At 37.0% G+C, this 22,608-nt stretch overlaps 1 protein-coding gene across 8 annotated transcripts in view; it reads left to right on the top strand.

Annotated features, from left to right (window-relative positions):
• STXBP6 (syntaxin binding protein 6) overlaps positions 1-22,608 on the top strand; it is a 95,403-nt gene that overhangs the window by 31,044 nt on the left and 41,751 nt on the right. For 7 of the 8 annotated variants that reach the window (XM_038137539.1, XM_038137535.1, XM_038137533.1 and 4 more), the window contains one exon: positions 6,304-6,489. In XM_038137539.1, coding sequence (XP_037993467.1) covers positions 6,336-6,489 — 154 coding nt within the window. In that variant the 5' untranslated portion in view covers positions 6,304-6,335. Of the gene's footprint in view, positions 1-865; positions 980-6,303; positions 6,490-22,608 lie in introns of all 8 variants that reach the window. The other variant, XM_038137536.1, reaches the window with a different exon arrangement.

Below are 22,608 nucleotides of genomic sequence, written 5' to 3'. Positions count from 1 at the left end.
ATTCTTGCATTATTATTTTATTAATTTCTTGTGAATATAGTCTTGATCCAAAATGCTGTGAAAACATAAGCAGAAATTATTTTAATTTGCTGCAGTTCTTGAATATATATTTGTTTTCTTGCACACCTGTTTAAAATAATCTGCTGACTGTCTGCAGCTATTCACACACAGAATCACAGTACAGAAATGTTATGTCTTACATTTGAGTTGGATTTTCCCAGATTGCAGTATTTTATATTCATTTCAGTATTACATTCTTTTTGTGAGCTGGGATCTGTGATACTGTTTACTAGGACATTGGCTTCTAGGTCTGGAATTGCTGTTTTCTTTTCAGAAGATGAAATATGTCCTGGAATATATAGTAACCCATCCCTCAATATGTTTCTGGTGCCTTCTTATTCCACCTCCTACTTAATTTTCTGTACCATTTGGAGACAGTTTAGGGCCACAATCTCAAAAGAAGCAAGTGATACTGCATCTTCTGCTTTTGCTGCATGTGCATTGAGGAAGTACAGGTATTACTTACCATTATGTTCTGTGTATGTATTTCACTCAGCAGAGCAGAGTGCAGAAATGAAAGAAAATGAACACAGCTGCTCTGTGTTCCGCATGAAAGTGGGACTGGTTCTCACTTGCCCATTTATGGGATTTCTGTGATGTTCCTGATAATCTGTCTTTGTAAGGAGATGTTTGGGGTTTTTTTGCAGGGTGATGGAGGAAGGTGTACCAAACTTTTAGGTGTATTTTTTTTTTAAGAGTGTGTTACAGATGAATTAAAGTCAAAAGTACCTTCCTTTTTTTTTTTTTACTGTCTCTTTATAAATACATATTCCATTCAGAGCTCTTTATCTCTTTAAATCTGTAGGTCCATACTGCTTGCACAGAATTCAAACCACCTCCCCTTGTAGTGAAAGGTTATAGGAAATGCCCAGGGCCTCAGGCTGCCTGCCTCAGGTGAAGAAATGTGTCAAGCATTGAGGTATTTATTTACTGCTTCTGTCTGACTATAAGATTCTATTACTGTGCCCTTCTCTCTGATTTTTTTTCCTTGACTGAAAGCATCACATATTCTCAGGCCACACAGTATGGTAGCCAATATAGTCTTTCATGTTTCTTTTGCTTGTTCTAGGAGCTTTTGAGAAATTCAGTGACTTAAACAAGGCTTCTTGAAGGTTTCAGTAAACAATGGTGCAAAATTCTCATAATCAAACAATGTCTTGATTAAAAACAAAGTTAAGGCTTGTATTTCAAATTCACAGTAAATTCTGCCATGTGTTGGTCTTGGATTAGGTGGACTACAATATAAACCTTCACTTAAAGGACAGAAAGAAGTTACTACTTTAGCATGTAAGATTCAATTTTTGTGTTTAGGAGCTGCTGCTCTCTGAAGACTGCTTGTGTCCTATTCAGCTTGATTGGGCAGTTTATTTTGTAATTACATATGTAAGTAAAAACACATTTCTTGTTTCTAATTTGAACTGCTACAAATATAGTTCCAATTTCATAATTTTCATATTTTAGAATTATTACATTATTCAAATGAACCAGTCTTAGCTGAGAAGTTATTTGAAAAAATAAAGTGGGAATGTGATAGCCTACAAATAACTCTGGAGAATGATTGAGGGTTTTTTCAGTAAATACTTCTAAAAGTCATAAACCTGTGTTAATAGGAAGTAATGGAATTTTTCTGGCTGCTGCAGTAGCTGCTGCTATTGTCCTAATTTAAATAAATATTTCACACAAATTTAGATTTGATAATAGGATGACAGAAGATGATCTGATTTATTTTTTTCAAGTTCAAGCATTTTAAAGGTTTTACCTTGACTGTTTCAGAATAAGGTTGATCAACTGATTTGATCCCTGTTTGCAGAGTTAATTAAACTTGGTATTATTCCTCTAGGATAAAGTTATGCTTAATAAATGTGTTGCAAACCAACTTTTAAAACTTGTATGTTTTGATATTTATTCTTTAAAGATTTATAAATTAGTTGCCTTGGGTTTTAAATGTTTGGGTTTTTTTTTTTTTTTCTTTTTTCAGAATTGTGCTAGCTGTTTGTTTGAGATGATAGCAAATACAGGATTTTGATGACCTGTAATATTCAAAGTAGTTTAAACACTTCGAGCAAGTAAATACCAGGCAACTATCACGATAGCAAAAGCTGTTTTTTTGGCAACAGTGTCTTGCAATGATTTCCTTAAGTAGATGTCATCTTTCAGGATAGTGGCTTTATTAAAAGCAGATTTGAGTGCTTGCTAGAGTTACTATTCCAAGAATAGTTGGTTGCTCAGATGATTTCACACTGCAGGCAGCATTTCAGTGATTAGTCTGTCCTGTGAGCCCATCCCTGTTTGTGATTAAACTAAAGATCCTTGAAAACAGCCAGGTTTAGCATACTGAACATTTTTCCCTTTTTTTTTGGAAACCTTTACGTCCTTTTTCAGCTCTTGCTTTGTATTGTAATTTACTTCTATTTGAATTCTGCATACTGAGGATTAGTTTCCTTTCTGCATACCTATACCCTCAACAAAGATACTGTAAATCCCCTTTTTTCCACTTATTTGCATAAAGTCCTATGAAACATGTGGGTGTAAAGATAAATTAGCCATTTGCTGGCTGTGTGCCTGAAAACAGTCTGAGATTCTGGCTGACCAGAAAACTGTCCAGTTTTTGGGGTTTTTTTGTTATTTAACATGTGGGATGCATTAAGAATCCAGCTTAATTATCTTGGTTTTATTTAATCTTCTTTTTAAGAAATTGCCTTTAATTGCTGCCCCCTCATATACTTCTAGAGGAATAGTCAGCTGTTCACAGAGGGAGTTTTTAGTGATAGAAATATAATGGAGAAGAACTGTAGTAGAGAAGGATGTAAAAAGATGCAAATGAGCAGCGCATTGCAGGCACTTTTTCAAATCCACACTGGAATCTTTCCTCTCTTTCTTTTGTGTGCTGGGGGCACAGTGTAAATGCTGACATCCTGTTTCATAATGCTATAGTATATGGAATGAAAAATTGCAGAAGAAAAATGGGGTCTTTGCTGAGCCAAAAGCATCAGTATAATCATTTGAGTGGAAGTAAATATGTGGAACAAAGCATGTGAGGTAGGAAATGTGGTCTCTTTCTGAACTCTTAGGTTTACTGGAACTTTTAAATCCCCCTTACCTCAAAGGGGTTAATGTTGCAAGCAGTAATGCACTGTCTGAGAGTGCTCAGAGGTCCTCCAACAAAGTTTCTTTAAGGATTTTTTTTTGTATTTGAGTACAAATGGGAGGAAAAAGTTTCTGTTCCAGTGCATGAGTTCATACGGGCCTTGAGTGGAAACTGCTGATGGTTTGTCCTGGAATGTGCACCAAGAGAAAATATAATTGTGCAAAGAAATATGCATATACAACATGAAGTTGTGCATGTACAGGCAGGGGTTTGGATTTTTTTTAATGAAAAGAGAGTTTTATTTGAGAATAGGAAAAAATTAAACTTACGTTCCTTGAGGAAGTGTGTGTGTGTGTGTATATATATATATATGTATGTATGTATTTTTTTTTAAGTAAAACTTTAAAAAAACTGCCAGAGATTGTATTATCTCCACTTGTGAAAACAGGGAACATTGGAAGGCTTTACTTATTTAAACAAAGGTCTTCTGCATACATCTACTAGTGCATAGAAGGTTGCTTATTTGAATTCAGCTGCTGAGTTTTTGACCTATGAAAAACAACTTCATCTAAACCATATTGACATCTCAGTCTCAGAAGTCTGTTTGTACACAGGCACAGTTAGTTATTTTCTTCTTTAAATAAATGAGCTTCTGTGGTTTGTGTTAGTGTCAGTTTTCACATCAGATTTGGCAGTTGTGTCAAGTACACACTGTGCCAGGTTAATTGTTTGAATATGGCTTCTGAAGCTGTTGTCAGTGCAGGTTCTAGGAACAGAAGGATCACAATCTCTGAAGCCAGGAGTCCACACTTTGATTGGAAGTTCCAGTCACAGTCCAGGTATCTACTGTGTCTGTGTACAGCTTCTGGTAAATGTATACAAACTAGCTTAATGCCAAAGCCAGTAGCAGCATGCAGCAATAAACCACTAACATTTTGTGATACTGTAGGTAAGAAAAATTTGCATCTTCTCTTAATCCAGGAAGCCTTTACATCCCTGAGTAATCTTTGAAGTCATATTTTATTTCACAGTCCGTGACCAATCAGAAAATGTCTGAAAACATCTATTCATCAACTCAGTTGCAGAATTAACAGCATCAGATCATTGCAATCTGGAAAGCACTTTTTCAATTGAATGTCACTTGAGTGTCTCTTAACCTGACAGCAGTTCCATGTGTTTTCCCAAAAAGCTATTCATTGAAAATTCTTTAGGCACATGAAGGTCTGAGTTTTGCAAAGATTATCAGTCCCTAGCTCAATCAGGAGGAGGTCTGTGTGTTTAAATCTATTGTTGTTAACAGTGGCCTTGAATTAAAAAAAAGAAAAAAAAAATAACCGAAAAGCTAGTTGCACTGTCCCAACAGTTTAAATACTGGTATGATGTACTCTGCAAATATTTCTATAACACAGAAGAAGAGAGAAGTATGTGATGAATGTGAAAACAACACATTTTCTTTCACAACTTTTTTCTAAGTAACTGCCATGTAAGTTTATTCTTTTGATTATGTTTTCATGTAAATATGTTCATTGTTAAAGGATAGGTAACTAAGATGTTGGGACTTAAGGGATCACAGCTTGTCAGGAGCTATGCATTCTTTGATTCCTTGAAATTGGTCTGGATTTTCTTTTGATGGAGATAATTTTTTAATCGAATTCACTTTTTTAAAGGTTCATGTAAAATGATCTGATGCTAAAACATGTCAGAATTCAAATAACTCAGTGTTGCTAACTGATGTATGCTGTTACAGATTGTTTTGGCACAGTTTTTGCACTGTTTTCATCCCAAAATTAGCAGGTGGTGAATTCAGTGTGGACTAAGTTGTGCTGTCTCATGTGTAGTTTTTTTTTAAGATAAGGGAATGTCAAAAATAGTGACAAAACATTGAGACTGAAAGTGTTAAGACCTTGCTGGTAGTGTGCACACAAAAAAATAATGGATAAGTAATCCTCTTGGTTTCATAATCTAATTTGACTGTAGTTTATTTACATTTATTTTATATTATGGCAAATATCAAGTGATCCCAGGCAGAATTATCATGTAGTTCAGGCCTGAGTATAATCGTCTTCATACTAAGAAAGTTAAGGATGTCAAAAAAATCTGTCAGCTTGAAAGTCTTACTAATACAGGAATGTGTAAATTAATGTGTGTGTATTGGAGTGTCATTACATTGGAACAATTAAAGGTGTCATTCAGCAGTTTCCATGAATGGGGGCCTGTGTATGTGTTACAAGACCTCAGTGCAGAACTAATTGGGGTTACAGCTTCCACAAAACTTGTTAATGTACCTTCTGAGTTCTCCCTCCTTTAGTTAGGCTCTTCTCCAAGCTTCGGTGAGGTTTGTTTTTTGGGATGTGCGCGACTAAGCAGCTTCCCTTCTCCCTCCCTGTTCTCTACAATAATTTTTTCCTCTATGAATGTGTATGTCTCTCCCGAGACAAATGTCTCTCCTAAGTCAACTGTGCTGTTACGAAACACATTGAGGAACTGACCTGGGTCAAAATTACACAGCCCAAAAGTAGAGGTGTGGTTTTGTCTGCATTGACCCCGATGGTGTCTCTGACACTGTTTCCTGTGCAGTTGCCCAGTCAGTAATTCCAGGGTTGAGGTGATGAGATGGTAAAGCTGCCAAGAGGTGCAAGAGCTGTGCAATCGAGTGCTGTCACTAGGAGCAGTGCTCCTGAAGGTACAGTCTCACCAAGTCTGAAGCTGTTTCTGTCCTCTGTGAACGTGACTTCTTGTGTGCCAGCACAACCACGGTCCTCCTTCCCTGTGCCCTTGCAGTGCTTTCCCTGTGTATGTGGGACACAGATCTGAGTTTCCCTCAGTTATCAGAGGGGAATTAATGAAGCTTTTATGCTGCATGAAGTTAAACAGGGTGTTTCTCTGAGAAGATTTTGCAACATACTGAAGTGCTAGTGCTTCTGCCCAAAATAAGCTAAGCTTGTATAAGCAAATTTAAGAAGTGTGGAGAACACCTTCAGTGAAGACACTTAAATACTTTGGAAATTCTGCCTTTACAAATATGAAATTATTTTCTAAATTCTTTGAGGCATTAGAAACTTTCTTTGAAGGTCAGAGTTTTTAATGCCTGAGTAAGTGAACTTTGACACTTTAGAGTTTCTAATATTGTTTTATATTTATGATTTTATTTTTAGAGAGCACCAGTCTGCTATACCTGTGATCTACAATGAATGCCAAATCTGCAATCAGCAAAGAGATTTTTGCCCCACATGATGAAAGGATGCTGGGAGCTATTCAAGTGAAAAGAAGAACAAAAAAAAAGATTCCTTTTCTAGCTACTGGGGGTCAGGGTGAATATTTAACATACATCTGCCTGTCAGGTAAGTTTAATGACCTTTGACATCCAGTTATTTGTTTAGATTTATCTTTGATTAACTGATTAGCTGTTGTCTGTAGCCATAAAGGGCTGTGTGATTCCAATCTTCATGGTGTAATGAGAGAATTATAGCACTTATACCTTTTGTCTTGAGGAGCCACGTGCTCTAGGCTATTTATATTTATATACTATAATAAAATGAACAGGTCTTTTCATTGTTTAAAAACCCTTAGGTGTTCTCTCACAGCACAGCTGCAGAGTATGAACAAATAGAATATTTGGCTACAGTTTTTCCTTAGTCAGATTAAGATATTTCTTAGAAGGATTAACTTTTCAGGACATTAAAGTGATACACAATGTTATTTTTATGCCATGTTTCAATGACTGCCAGCTGAGTGTGTGTGAATACCTTTGGTGTTTAGGGTGATTTAGTCATGTTTTCTGGGGTATCAGTTGCTCCCTTTGAGTGTGTGCATCTTGCTGGAAGGTACAGCTCGTGGCTAGAAGAAATGTGCTGTTACTCTCAGAAAAGTATTATTATTTTTGGACTAAATGAGAGTTTCATGACTCTTTCAAATTGTGATGTTATTTTTTTTAATTAAAAAAAAACTTTCAAAGCATAGGAGGTAAAACTCAGTGACTCTATTACTGTTCTAGCACATCACACATCTGCCCACATGTTATTATAAATAACATGTTATTTCTTCAGTAAATAACATTTACTGAATGTTATTGGATGAGATGCTATTCAGATACATATGTACAAATACTTCTGTTAAAATGCAAGCTGCAGAGGAATTGCACATGCTTACTGAGGTCAGTGAGAGAAAACAGAAGACCTTTCATTTACAGCTGAGTATTTTGCTTGTCATTTGCTTGTAGGATCATAAAATATCCCGAGTTGGAAGTGACCCACAAGGATCATCGAGGCCAACTCCTTGCCCTGCATTTTGGTAAACGCAAAAATGGCACTATGTGTCTGAAAGCATTTCCAAATGCTTTGTGAACTGTGCTGGGCATGGTGCTGTGACCGGTTCCCTGGAGAGCCTGTTCAAGGGCTTGAACACCCTCTGAATAAAGAACCTTTTTCTGATACCCAGCCAAAGCCTTCCCTTATAGAGTTCTGTGATATTTCCTCAGGTCCTGTCAGTGGTCATGAGAGTGAAGAGATCAATGTGTGACCCTCTGCTTCCTCTCCTGAGGAAGCTGTAGACTACAGTGAGACCTTCTCTCAGTCTCTTATTTTCTAGGCTGAGCAAGCCAAGTGACCTCAGCCATTCTCTCCGCACAGAGAGCTTCAAGGAAGGATTTAAAAATTTATTCCCCTAGGCTGTTCCATAGACTTGTGGTTAGAAAACTCTTGTGTTGATGTAAGAATTGCATGCTTCAGTCTTCTCAAGGTGTAGAGGAAACTAATCTAGGCCTCTCAACTCTTAAAGGAATGTTCAAATCACTAATGTTTTTAAGCAAAGCTAACTTTTGGCAGTCATATTTTTCAAATGTCAATCCAGTTTTTTTTCCTAAGTCTTCTTGTAAGAGCAATTGTGTTCTAGGTCTGTGCAGTAAATTTTGGGATACACAGGTGTTTGAAACCCATGTTCATGATTAAAGGCTAGAGATGTGCTCTATGCTTACAATTTTCTGTAGGCTAAATACTCTATAGGTAGATTTTTTTTTGTCTTTTTTTTATGTTCTCTAAAACTTAGCCCTCCTTCTGCTCCCCCACCCCATATTCATATGTATCAGATAACATGGATTTAAAGACGGTGAATAGTCTTAAATGCATTTATTGTTTTAGTGCCACAGCATATTATGAGTAAGGATGAAATAGTGGATGTCCTGACTTAAGCAGACTTTGCCACTTATGATAAGGAGAAGCATTCAGGATCTAAATATAATTTGTGGCAGACACTGAAAGGCTGCATACTGATATTGCAAGAACGCTCACATGTGGCTCACTATTCATGGTGTTTTGCACAGATCTGAGACCAGGTTTTCTCATATACATTTATAGTTTATATTATGAGAGTACAGTATGATTGGTAATATCAGTAGGCAACAAAGTGACTAGGGAGAGGACTGCCTGGCTGTGTTTGATGTTACATTCCAAACAGCCTGCTCAGCAAGATTATGCAATTCAGTAGGGTCAAGTGTAATTAGTTGTGTAGTCAGGAATCATCAAAGGCACAAAACCATGCATTGGGGAGCAAGTGTTTCTGCCACTGTTTAAAAGAAATTGTGATGAGGATAAACTGTGATTTTTGCCTCCTATTCCTAATGGCTGTGAAGCAATAATGGTTTTAGTTGCAGCACATTGTTACAGAAAAGGTTTCTGTTTAGTAGGGCTAAGTTAATGAGGTCATGGCAATTTAGCTGTGCCCCAAACAATCCAAGATGGATTGTATCTTGGCACAGCAGAATATACTTGATTACTTTCCTTTTTTGATATAATGTGTACAGCGAAGCAGTCACAATGGTGGCTAGCTTTGAATTTGTATTTACATTTCAGGCAACATTTCATGTGCTTTAGTGCTGAGTGTTGCAACCTCTTCCCTGGGAATGCCTTCATCAGCCTTTGACTCTTGTCCCAGGTTTGCTATGTATTAGGTAAACAAAGTGACTGGAATATCTCTGTGTTCATAGTTTTCTTGGACTAATTCAGTTTGGGCTTTGCTGAAAGGAATTTGATAATTTACTATTTAGAACAGAATTTGTCAGTTGAAAGAATAGAAACTGACTCCTTATTTCCTTAGGGGATATAAATATATAACATCTTGTCTAGTTGTACTTCCATCCAAGATGGAGTACAGAAAATGAAACATCAGCCACTGTGACAGCTATTTCTATTTACTGCTCACTTTGAAACTGAGAAATTACACAAATTGTTATAACCAGAGTTAAATGTTTTCTTTTCAGTGTTGAATTGAATTTTGGTGTTGAAAAGACATTTTATCATAGTTGTATATTTGAATTTTTGGAAGTGTGGATAGAGATACTGAGCAGGGAGAATGCCCTTAGCTCCAGAGATGGGACAGTGAACCATTAAAAGAATCAAATATTGAGCAGAGCGAGATGGGAGAGTAAGGAAGTATCATCTTTAGTATTGGTATTTGGAGTATGTGCTGGGTTTTTTGATTGTGCAATATTGAATACTGAGATGGTCAGAAGTAAACATTAATGCTTGAAAGAGGTATAGCTAAAGCCTGCAATCTGAAAACTGGACACAGATTAAGCTAAGAAAGCTGTAGCAAGACTGCTTGATAGCCTGGTGGAAACCAAGCAGCTGGGTTACCTGCAGCTTTCTAGCCTAGTGTTGGAGCTAGCCAAGTTAAACTGGCAAACAGAGCCAACACAGATCTTTAAGGAGTTATTTAGCTGAAGAAGAAAAAGAAAGGAGTAGACAGATGGAAAACACAGAGGTGGGGTGGCTGTAGGCAGAACAGAGAAAATGAACACTGGGGTTTTTGTAATGTAAAAAAGGATTTAACACAGAGAAAAGACAAGAAATTCAAAGCTGAAAGTGGATATTTATCACCTCCTCCACACTAGCAGACCTAGTGAGAGTTATTGGATCAGGTCTAAGTTTTAATTTTGTCACCATTGTCTTATGTAATTGAAACATAATTGTTTAAAATATTTCTTAGCCTTATTTAGAATTCTGAATTAAATATAAAATACTTAAACAGTCACTTCAGAAATTTAGGTCATTGGGCTACTTGCCAGTGGGTGGTATTTTCCCCTCTGTTTAAAGGTTGTGAGAATGTTACTTCAGTGTTCATCATATTCACTTTCAATCTGATCCATTTAGATGTCAGACTCTATTGAATATTTGATTATTTATATAAAAAAGGTCATGACTGACATAAGAAATTTGGTCAGCCCAAAAGAGCACACTAGCCAAATGATGGTCTGGTCTTCTGCAAGCTCTGACTTGGACAGCTGTTTGCAGACAGCTGCAGGCCAGTTGTGGTGCTTTGCCCAGCCCCATGGACCCAGACTGGATCATGGATGAACATCTGGGCATAGGCTGGAATGTTCAGCAAGAACTGAACAGAGTCCAATGCAAGTTTCATATTATGTTTTGTTGTGAAAATTCAAATTCCTTTTTTCAGAACAGAGTAAAAAACAAACAAGCTTCTTTCTTCACTATCTTATCTTGGTAATGGCTTCTTTAAGGTGAAGGTTTAATAGTTCAGGTATCTGTAGGGCAAATAATGTCTAGCTCGTCTTGCTGTGTGCTGTGACCAATATTTACTGCTTTCAACTGGCCATAAGCTGGATAATGGAAAGCACTGATGTTTTTCTAATTGTCGCACAGCGTGGTTAATTCATGTAGTGTATTATGTGTGTCTAAATAAATATATATTAAATGTACACATACAACACATAGCTTCTAGTGCTAATATTAAGCTGTCAAAACATAATTGCCTTCATCTACTTATAATAAATTATTATGATACTGAATATAGTTCTTAACCAAGACTCTTCTTCTTCCTTTGTCAGAACATACTTTGTCTTTGTTAGGTACTTCTGGCATTTTAACTCCAGGGTTCCCATAAGGAGTTTTATAAATCAAATATCAGTTGTTCATAATGATAATAAATTTCAAATTCCATTTTATAAAAGAAATATTGAAATCTTTTCTTAAGGGTCTTTGAAAAACAAAATTGGTGCATTTTGAGTGGAAGCCAGATAAGCTTTCTCTTCTTCATTATTGATTCTTCTGTATATATTGAAATAGAAGGGAAAATGATGAATTACTTTGGAGGGTAGAATGCTTTTATTGATTGTATCCTTCATCTATGTCTTGATGCTCTGATCCCTCCTGATTCTGAGTCCAGTGTAATATAAGCAGTCCTTTTCCACAAGAATTTTGTGTAGGAGGGCAGCTTTTTACAGCAAAGCTACAGAATTACGTATTTGAAAGCATTTAGTCTTAAGATTGATGTGTTTTGGTTTGCTTTTTTTTTTCCTCTTCTTAAGGTGGAGGAGGAATGTATCTGTGCTCCTGTGCATCCTCCCAGTGTCCTACTTGGTCTTATTCACGTGCAGGAAATATTTTCAAAATTGCAAGCTGAAGGTGTGCAGTTATGTGTCTGCTATGTAGTACTTTTTTTTTTTTCCCAAATCTTTCAGAATAGAATTGTAAGCAGATTGATTAACAGTTTACTGTGCATCAGTGGTGTTCCCCAGAGCTCAGTATTGCACCCAGTCCTGATTAATACCGTTATTTATCATCTGGATGAGGGGATCAGGTGCATCCTGAGACAGATTACAGACTACACCAAGTTGGGCAGAAGTGCTGATCATCTGGAGGACAGGAAGGCTCTGCATAGGGATCTGGGCAGGCTGGATCGATGGGCCAAAGCCTATGAGATAAGATTCAACAAGGTCAAGTTCCAGATCCTGTACTGGGAGCACAAGAACCTCAGGCAGCACTACAGGCTGGAGACAGAGCAGCTGGTAAGATGTCAGGTGGAAAAGGATCTAGGACTGCTGGTCAACAGCTGGATGAGCATGTTCTGGTCTGTGCCCAGGTGGCCAAGAAGGCCAATGGCACCCAGATCAGTATCAGCAATAGTGTGGGCAGCAGGACCAGGGCAGTCCTCTGTACTCGGCATTTGTGAGGCTGCGCCTGAAGTCCTGCATTCAGTTCTGGGCCTGTCACTGCAAGGAAGACATTGAGGTGCTGGAGCATGTCCAGAGAGGGGTAACGAAGCTGGTGAAGGTTCTAGAGGGTAATTCCTTTGAGAAGCAGCTGAGGGAATTTGGGTTGTTTAACCTGGAGAAAAGGATGCTCAGGCAAGATGTTACTGTTCTCTACGCCTGCCTGAAAGGAGGTTGTAACAAGGTGGGGGTCAGCCTTTTCTCCCAGGTAACCAGAGATGAGACAAGAAAATGGCCTCAAGCTGTGCTAGAGAGGTTCAGGCTGGACATCAGGAGGAACTTCTTCACAGAGGGGGTTCTTAAACACTGGAATGAACTGCTCAAGGTGGTGGTGGAGTTACCATCCCTGGAGGTGTTCAAGAGAAATGACTGGGTATGGCACTTAGTGCCATGGCATATCTGACATGGTGATGTTCAGTCAAAGGTTGGACTTAAAGGTCTGAGGTGTTCTCCAATCTAAATGATTCTATGATTCTCTGAGCAGTTTTTTAAAAATGTGTCAATACACAGAATTTCTGTTACTAATGTTGCTTTCAATTCCATTCAGACTTGATCTCTTGAAATTGCTTTTCCTTCCACCTCAACCAGACATAAGGTCCTTGGAAAGATTCCCAAAATCTCAAATGAGAAATTTTGGAAAAATGAGAATGGAAAAAATGTGAGCAAAACAAAGTCATTGAAAACTTGATGGGAAATGTGAGGCATCAGATCTGTTTATTTACTTGTATGTAAATTTGCAGTAATTAAAAGGAATACATTCAATATTCATAAGTAAAAAGCCAGTTTTGATGCAGCAAGATTTATGCATAAAACAAATTGGTTGTAAAACTGTAGACTGGAAGTTGTACACTGGGAGCTGCTTGTTGCCTCATTCATTATAAAGGAAGCTTGATGAGATTATTAGTTGAACTTTGTGGCCTTTTTCCTGGAGGTGTGCAAAAATTACTGTGAAAATAAAATACTGTGAAAATACTACATGATGTAGTTATGTTGCAGACCCCCCTCACTCCCCTCAGAAGAGAATGGGGGCGCTGTAGAACTTTATCCATTTTTTGTAGTTACTTGTGCTGGGTAGGTTTGTATTCCTCAAGAGCTGGCAGCACCTTACTTCAGTGGTGATGATGTATTTCAGTGCCATGTTTTGCCCAGAACGTGGCAGATGTTTGCATCAAGTTTAATGCCAGATTAAAATGTTTGAATGTCACGTCATCTTTGGAAACAGTTTGTTCATTCTTGGTCCAAGTGAGGCTTTTGGCAGGGTTTGGTGCTATCTTGTATGTGATAAAAATGCAGAGCTGTAAAGTAAGGCTCTAATTAACCAATGTCCATGATAGCTCTCCCTTCAAGTTGGAGTACAGCAGCCATGCACATAAGACCTGTGTGAGTATCCCCTAATTGCTAGCTTTGGCAGAAGCTATTCTTGTGGTACCATAACACTTAAAACTGCTGTGTTTTGCTTTGCAATAGGATTCATTCTGAACAGTTTTCTTAGATTTTGTAGTTCTGGAGTGTAGTATGTATATGTGTACCCTGACTCACTGCATTATGGATTGTTAAATCATACTGGGCAGAAAACATCTGGAATGTTCCCTTGATGTTGCATTTCAGAAAGCATTTCTGTAGACTGCTGTATAGTTCTGCTCTTAGAAGTAATATCTTGTGAACAAAATCGGAAGTTCTCTTTCTCCCTGACCAATGCTTATGGTATTAAACTCTTTTAGTAGATAAACATCAGATTAAAATCTTATCCTTTTATAGTACTCCAAGCTGTATGAGTCAAAGCCTGTAAGTTTTCACCATACATCTCACCTTAAGATACTATACTATGGAATAATTTTCACTGTGGAGCAGCACGTAGGAGGTACTTAACAAAGGAACTTCTAAGCTGATTAGAATACTACATCAAGCTTCTCTATCACTAGGTAGATTTTATTGTTGCCTTGACAAAGAAAAAGATGAATAATGCAGTTCTGATGTCTGCATATTTTCTGTTTGGGACTTTAATCTGTAAATAATCCTTTTAAAGCAAATAAAATTGAAAAAGAACCGATCAGAACTGATGATTGATTTTCTGTTATGTTAAGCCTGTGTCCCCCAGTTTATGCAAACTGCTGCCACAGGAGCTCATATACCAACCAAGTAGGAAGACACACCTGAAAAACACAGTAGGGGTGAATGAGTTAATGAACTAAGTCTGTCCAATCGTCCCTCACTGTTATAATATCTGAACATTTCAGACTGTTGCAATAAAAACAGGCTCATGTTCTCATATATGCATGTATATGTGCTACTGTGAACAAGGGCTCTGCATTTACAGCAGGCATTGTTTTTCCTCCAGCCTACTTACATTTAGATTTTTAGTAACTTGTTTTTGTTCTCTGATTATGCATATCCTAACAAGAAGGAAAAAACAACATGTGAAGGGTGGGGAGGCTGAGAGAATATAAACTATGCAAAGTTTTGTTGGCCTTGTATCAGGGAGGAGCCTACCCATTAGTCCAAGTTAAAACAATCTCTAGTCACTGTTTAGCTGGAACAGCTTCATAGAGAAAGTCTGGCACACCCAGTCAGCTGCTTTTCTGTTCATTAGAGCTCAGCAGCACACAGTAACTCTCAGTAGCCTCAGGGAATGACTAAGTTAAACGACTACAAATTCTCTAATGTTACAGTTTTAAACAAAACTTCATTTGGCTGAAATTTTTGGGGGCTGAGTCTGAGAAAACTTTGTAATGTTGTGGAACATACTTGTTAGACATTGAAGTTCCTTGGGCATTTTTAGCCCCAAATTCTAAATAGTTATTGGAAAATCACTTTAAGCATTTCATTCTCCTTTCATACTGTCTACTTAGGCCTGTCTTGAGAGGACAGGCTCAGCTGGAAGGGAAGCTGCAACATAAATGTCTTGCTGGATGAAATAACTGGTAAATGCTTTTCCTGGATAATATGATATCAGCCCCTGCTGTGTTAGTTTTCTTAAACCTGTGCCTCATGTCACACTGTGGAACACACATAGTAATGGCAAGAGCAATTTAGCAATTTTCTGTGACTGGATCAATGACTTGGAAGGGAATAGAATGTTAAAAGAACATTTTCTTACTTCTAGCAAGAGAAGTGTTTACAACGTGTGTTTAAAGCAGTTACACAAAGTATGTTTTTTCTGAGTGAGGCAAAAAATTGGAAGTTGAAGTAAACAAAAGCTTTAAACCTCCAGACATTATATTTATTCACTTGCCTTAATGACAGGTTGATAAAGAAAACTTGACTGTTAAGTGTCTGGAAATATCTAAAGTTGTCTAGAATTCTATCTGAGAAGATTTTAGGCAGCTGAAATTTGTTGAATTTGCTTCAAAAGAGAACAACATCTAGGTAGAGAGCTCTTAAAAGTTCTGGAATAATTTCTGTTCTCCTTTGTTTTTGTACTCACATATCATGATTTCTTTTAAGAATAGTTTTCTTAGGCTTAGCACACATAACTTTGCCATACAAATATGCAAACAGTCCTTCAGCTGTACCAGTTCAAGGAATGCTGCATTTTTTCCCAGTGTTCAGTCTGTAATGAAAGATAGTTGGGAAACAAAAGAACAAAAATTGTCTTTAACTATGGGGAACAGAAAATGGGTTGAGGAGATGCTTTGAAATTTTTTAGGAACTGGGAAAAGGAAGGGTTTTTACAGAAGAGTTAGGCATTAGGAAGAGTCTAAACTCATAAACCACTGTATGTATTGACTAATAAAGCAATTAATATTCATTTGGACTCCTAATTTTTTTTTAATTTAAATTTAAAAATATGTTTTCCTTTTGTCTCCTGTTTTCCCCTGACCACCCAGAGATAAAAAAAAAGTAAGCAAGTTTGCCTTTGGATTTTGTGTTGTACTTTGGAAGTATTGTGAAGCACATAATCATTTAGGCTGGAAAAGATCTCTAAGGTCATTGAGTCCAGCTTTGACCAGTCATCGCCTTGTCAGCTAAATTGTAGCACTAAGTACCATGTCTTTTCACTTTTTCACACCTCCAGGGATATGTTCTGTGATCTGTGTTCATATAATTTTTAACTAAAAGTGAGGTTTGTTTGTGTTCCAGCTAGAACCTGATGTATCCTAATAAAATATTTTTGTGCTTAGGTCAAATAGCTTTTGTTCTAGCCAGGGAGAAGGGTGAGGAGGAGAAGAGCAGAACAGAAAGAATCATCACGTGCAACTACACTAGCTGGTTGAACCACATAGTTCTCTTGCCTCTAATGATGTGTTGGAGCATGAGGTTGCCATTTTGCAAGTTAGGGCTTTCTGTCTGTACTGAGATACTGTGAGGACTAAAGTATGTCATGGTTGTGAGGGTTTATGATCCATGTGATGAGAAACAACGTTGCACTAAAGGCTCTAATTGTCTTTTAAATATGATAAAAACGTTTCCTCATTTAATCATTTTTCAATCCTTATGTTACACTAATCAGAGAAGGCAGAACAGCCCGGGTTGAGAGGAGCCTTAAAATAATAATTTGGTCCAGTGTTTATTTTTTTAAATAATATACTAAAAAAAAAAGTGTATAGTGAGGCACTGGTGTTGTTCAGACTGTCTGCTGGAATTATCCAGAGCAGCAGCCTAAACAAGTAGAAATGGTGTCAAGAATAGTTTTAACCATTCATTTAGGTAGGTAGCACAGTCTCAAAGACTTGAATGGCCAGAGGTGTACTACTGCTTTGGACTGAAAATTTAACAATGTGTAGAAAATGTTGTAAAATTACGTGTATCTGTGACTATCTACTGCTCTGCTTTTTCTATTGTGTTTATCCATAACCTGTGGTTTCTCACTGTTTCAGCTCAGTCACTTCTTTAAAGAATTTTAATATAGTTCTCAGGTCTGCTTAATGTGGACCTGTTCAAACAGTATTTTTTTCCATTTGCTGTTCTCTCTCTTTATAAAACACCTGCATAATTTAGGGCAGTCAACTTGGTTTCATGGTGTCTTTCCCCTTTTTGCATATCTGTAATGCCTTTAGAAGATGGGAAAAATATTTGAAATTCCCTCTTTCTGTGAGTAGCTACTATTCTAAAACAAATCAGTTGTGGACTACTTCTTTTAGTCTTCTGATTTGTGGAAGTTTTACTTTGGCAAGGTTTCTGTTTGTTACTTCCACTTCTAAAACATGCCTTTTTCTTTATGATTAATTAATTGCCTTATTTAGCCATGGCTATTGCTTCTAGGAGACGTTTCAGTCACTAAACTTAGTTGTTTCACTTCAAGTTAATTCTTGTTTTAATTTTGCGCACTTCCTTCCTGAATGTGAATATTCACTAGTAACGAGCCATTGTCCGCTTGGTGCTGTTTCTGCTTAACTCAATCTCCAGCTGTCCATATCTGTGCAAGAATCTATCCTTTCTTGAAACAAGACATAACACTAATCCTTCTCTGCTTCTGCCAACTTCTTCTGTTCCTAACACTAGTAACGTTGCTGATTGTTACCCTCATGTGATTATTCCACCCTCTTTTATCTTCCTGCTCTTTTTAAAGAATCCACTTTCTGGCTTTTCCATCTTGCAGTCAAGCTCTTAATTTTCAATACCTCATCTGCTCTTTTGGATCATATTTTTGTTTTTCTTTGTTTTTCCTTTTGTTTCTAGAATCCTGCTGCAGCTGTAAACCCAGGTTTCCGCTATGCCATTTCCGTGAGAATTTGATATGCTATCACTTGGCTTCATTCCAGGTTCAGGAGGAATCACTTGGAGTGCATAATTTCTATTTCCTATTTTCCCTGAACACTTTGTCTGCACTTCAGTTGTATGTTTGATGTTTCTGGCAGGTTTTGTGAACTCCATGCTTTATTAGTGATTATCTAATAGGAGATAAAAAGGTATTCAGTTGATTTGTGTAATATTTGATTAAAGCAGTCCTAGCAGTTGCTTGTCAGTTCTGTGCAGGAAGCTTCTGCACATAACTGAAGGACAGAGAAACTGATCCTAAAAAATGGTTGGATTTTTTTGGGCCATAGACCTAGATTTTAAAACAATTTGAAAAAAGTAAGAAGCTCACAAAATAGTGAAGAAATAATGATTACTAGAGCAGCCTTGTATAGCTGTATTTTTGTCAGTTAATGAGTATCCATTAGGACACATTTGCAGGGATGGAGTATGGGAAACAACTGTGTTGCATTCTTTTAAATGTTTGACATTCAGCTGTAAACTCCTGTGATTGCGCTCTGGCTTCCTTTCCACCTGTTCAAGTGTATTACTTCTTCCCTCCAGGAAAGGTTTTTTGTTTTATCATTCATGCTTTATTCTCCTTCATCTGTTAATCTCAATGATAAGAGAATTTACAGCCTCTTCAGCTTTTTTTGTCCTCCACAAATACTGTCACATATAACAAATAGTCTATTACATTGTCCATGTGTTGATGCTTAAGTAAACGTGGAAGAGAGGGGTGCAAATTGAATTCAACACATACACCTTCATATGTTTTAAAATTAGCTTTAGACGTAGTTCCTCTATTTGTTATGAGTTTTCTCACAGCATTTCTTGCAAAAGAATACAGATAAAAAATCTGTAATATGGTGACTTCATTTTTTCTCATAAAATACTTTATCTCTAATAGTATGACATGTTAATATCACAGTTTGTCAAACATCTGCATGTGTATAGAAAACAGAAGAGAAGAAGTGAAAATTCTTTCCGCTTTAAAGTGCTGCCTAAGCAGACAATTTAATTTAAATCATAACAGGAATGCATCAATTTGAGGGCCGATACTAAAATTGTTTTCCTAACTATAGAAATTTTTTTTAAAGCATGGGGTTTGTTTCATTTTGAGCATATTACAAACATCTCAAGAACTGGATGGAATTGATATTCAGAAAATTCTGAAAATTTAATATAGGCAAAATGCAACTTTGTCAAGCTATTTCGTGACTGTGTGCTTTATCTGTCAAAGCAATCTGACTCAGAGTACACATAGAATTTCCTAGAATAGGAGTAACTTGACTGACATGTCCTTTATTTTAAGATGTTATTTTTACTGAATCAGTAGTTTCATAATCTCGTTATCAATATTCTTGAAACAAAGGTAGTTACCACCAAGTTGCTAAGTGACTATAAGCTTTCATAAGGGGTAATTAGTACTGTAAAGAAAAGGGGTAGACTGCTCACTTCTGATGTTTCCAGTATAAATCTAAAAATTCTTGTCTAATCTTTCAGGCTAATTCTTTTACACTGGTGTGGCTGCGATTTGTACAGAATTTAGTTTTATCTTATTGGATAGTGAGTACCAAAAGATATCTTACAAGAACCCTCAAATCACAATGTAGTTGATTGTAGGATTGCCTTTCCACAGGGTGTGGTACTCCTTATTACCCTAAGTGTTGGCTAGTGCTTAGTTTCATTTTTTAAAGCAAGTGGACGCAGGATCTTTGAGTGGTACAGGTGTCTTGAAGTGTGAGGACTAGCTGATGCCATACTGTGCAAGGTGTGCTCAGTAGAATGTGCAGCCTGCATCTTAAGGTGCAGCTGTGTAACTCCTCTGCTCCTACCTGCTCTCTGGCCACATCTTTTTAAGTAGAATGATCAGCCACAGGTGAATGAGGCTCAGAACTTCTGAGGGTTCTGAGCACATGTTCATAGGGCACATGTTCATAGATTTGGTATTTTAGCTTTTGGTAGTCATTGTATTGAAATGGAATCTGGATTAAGGGACTAACCAGCATAAATTGGAAAGAATATCATTCACTGAATAATATGCCACAAAGAATATTATTCACTAGAAATTATGATGGCTGCAGAACATCCAAAATGTGATTTAACAAGGTGTCAAGATACTATTTCTGGATATTTCAAATGCCATGAGGATCTGCAGGAGTTTCTTCACCAGTATAATACAGTATCAAAGAGTGAACAGTAGAAGTAGTAGCAGTAATAAATGAGCTTGCATTCCTTTCAGTGTTGACAGTAATGAATTGAAAAAGCAAACTGAGGCCTATAAAAGGAGGTTGATGTACTAAACTGATGTTTACCAATAGATGCAAACCATGTGTTGGTAAGGCTTAGAATCTGGAAGGGGTCACTATAATATATAAGTGGGAAAAGGTGTTTCTTATGGACATCTCTAAAGAACTGAGTGTACTTTCAAAGGAAATGCAGAGTGATGTTGTGTTAGCCCTTTCCGTATGTGCACCTTTGGGATTGTTTTGTTGCTCTGAAGTGTAGAGAATGTTTCAAAATTACTTTGTTGTCTTTTCCATCTTTTGGATGGTACGGGTAAATGAGTGATGTACAGATGATTACATTTGTGTAATCTGTAAAACCTCAGTCTGTGGATTAGCAGTAATTATGGAATGCAGTAATAAAATTTAATGCTTTTCTTCTTATGAATTGCTGGGGTTTTTTTAACTCTGCAGGATTATTCATATGATAATCAGTCTTGGCTGTATCTTGTTTGTATTACATATTGTATAGGACCTCTGTGGGTGGCATTTGTGTAACCTTTCAAGATGCAGCTGCTGTTTATGTCATTGAATCCTTTTCATTATGTATTCATTACAGAAGCATAAATAAAAATAGGTTTAATAACAATGACAAGAGAAATCTACTGCAATCTAGGATATACAGAGTCTTGTTCTTCATTTTGTGTTCAGTTCTAAAGTTCATAATCATTAGTACAGCAAGAATCCACAATGAATTTGCTGTATAGTCTCTTAAATTTAAAGGCTGGCCTTCATAGGATCAAAGAATGGGTTAATAAAGTCTGGGATTCCTATTAAAGCTAACTGATTAGTATACTGTATTGGTAAAGGAAATATCTGAAAGATATATTAATCTGAGAGCAATTGTAGTATGTACAGTATAAGATTCTGATTTGAAAATAATCTGTTTAAAAAAATCGCATTCTCTTCCATACTTAGGGTATCAGAATTTCTTGCTTGCTCATAGAAAATCTTAAAAATAGAAGAGTTACCCTCCTGCAGAACACTTCCTGTAATACTGTACATTTTATAACTTCTCAAGATGCAACCCCTTCTGAGACTGATTCAACACAGGAGTTGGTCTGAACTATGTGTGTGGAAGGGTAAGGAATTACAGGAACTTGAAGTAGATGTTGAGATGGCTGATTTTTCTCAAACAGCTACAAGCAGAAATGGAGAATAGCTCAGCCAAGTATCAATATGTTTCTACTCCAGGGACTTGAACTAGCTAATGTTATTCCAGGCTTTTGAATCCATGTTTACTTGCTTCTTTGAGAGAAGTACATGCAACTTTGATAGCTCTTTATCTTTCTCAGTGAAGTATTACTTGAGGGAGATTTTTGTGGTATTGGGGAGGACTCCAGGCATTCTTGAACAGAATTTATGTGTTTATACATGAAATTTCTAGACAAATAGGTATGAAAGAGCACACACTTGTGTTTCTCAGGATCCTGGTATGTAGCTCAAACCCCTAGTCTCACCCCTAGTGCAGCAAATTGTGTGGGGAAACCTGCAAATGTTGAAAGTCTTGATCTTGCGTGTAGGGAAGACTTTGAAGTGGAAAAAGGGAAGATGCATCTGAGGCTGAACACAGGGCGGGTCTGTTGCTTACATCAGTTTTATTTTCAGCTTTCTGGCAATTGACTTGGTTCATGAAGAAAATCCTGAAATAATAGCCTTGTTTGATAATGTTAAAATAATTGATCTGCAATAGGTCAATTATTAGATACTTAAGTAGAATTTTTTAAAAGTATACTCATATATTGTATGTTAGGATTTGGTTATCCTGAGAAGTTGTGGGTGCCCCATCACTGGAAGGGTTCAAAACCAGGTTGGATGGGACTTTGGGCAACCTGCCCGTAGCAGAGGGAAATAGAACTAGATGATCTTTATGGTCTCTTACAATCCAAACCATTCTAAACTTATATGAAGTGAGTGTGAATGTATGTATGTTTTAATTTGATTTTCCATATTAGAGTGCTTTATCTTCTTACCCTGAACTGTAATTAAATGCATCTGGTGGATCCCCTTCAGGCATATATGAAACACGGTATCTTAAGCAGCTTCATAAAGCCATGTGTTTGCATTCCTGTCTGAACAGCAGCATCTCTAGCAATAATCCAGAGGACTTGTCTCAGTATTAAGATAAGTACATTGGGTGAATTTAGTAATGTATGCAGTGGTGCTTATTGTGCTGGTAGTTGTAAGGTTTATATTATCTATTTAATGCTATCTTTCTTTTGTAACTCTTACAACCAAGTCTAATTGGCAGTGCTGCCATGGGAGAGTGTACTTAGTGTTCTATTGTCAATGGTTTTATTAAGGAGAGAAGTGTCTGGCTAATCTAGCAGTAAAAGATAGGTTAGATGTGAAACATGGACAAAATTTGCATGCTATTTTTTAATGGTATCACATTGTGCTACGTTGTTTGGTGAATTGGAAAGTGGATAGGGTTCTAAGGCAAGAAGAGTTATTCTGCAATTGCATTTATAAAAATGAAGGAATTGAGTTGC

This window comes from Motacilla alba, chromosome 5, assembly GCF_015832195.1.
Source record: "Motacilla alba alba isolate MOTALB_02 chromosome 5, Motacilla_alba_V1.0_pri, whole genome shotgun sequence".
Lineage (NCBI taxonomy): Eukaryota > Metazoa > Chordata > Aves > Passeriformes > Motacillidae > Motacilla > Motacilla alba.
This window is presented reverse-complemented; position numbering and strand designations above follow the sequence as displayed.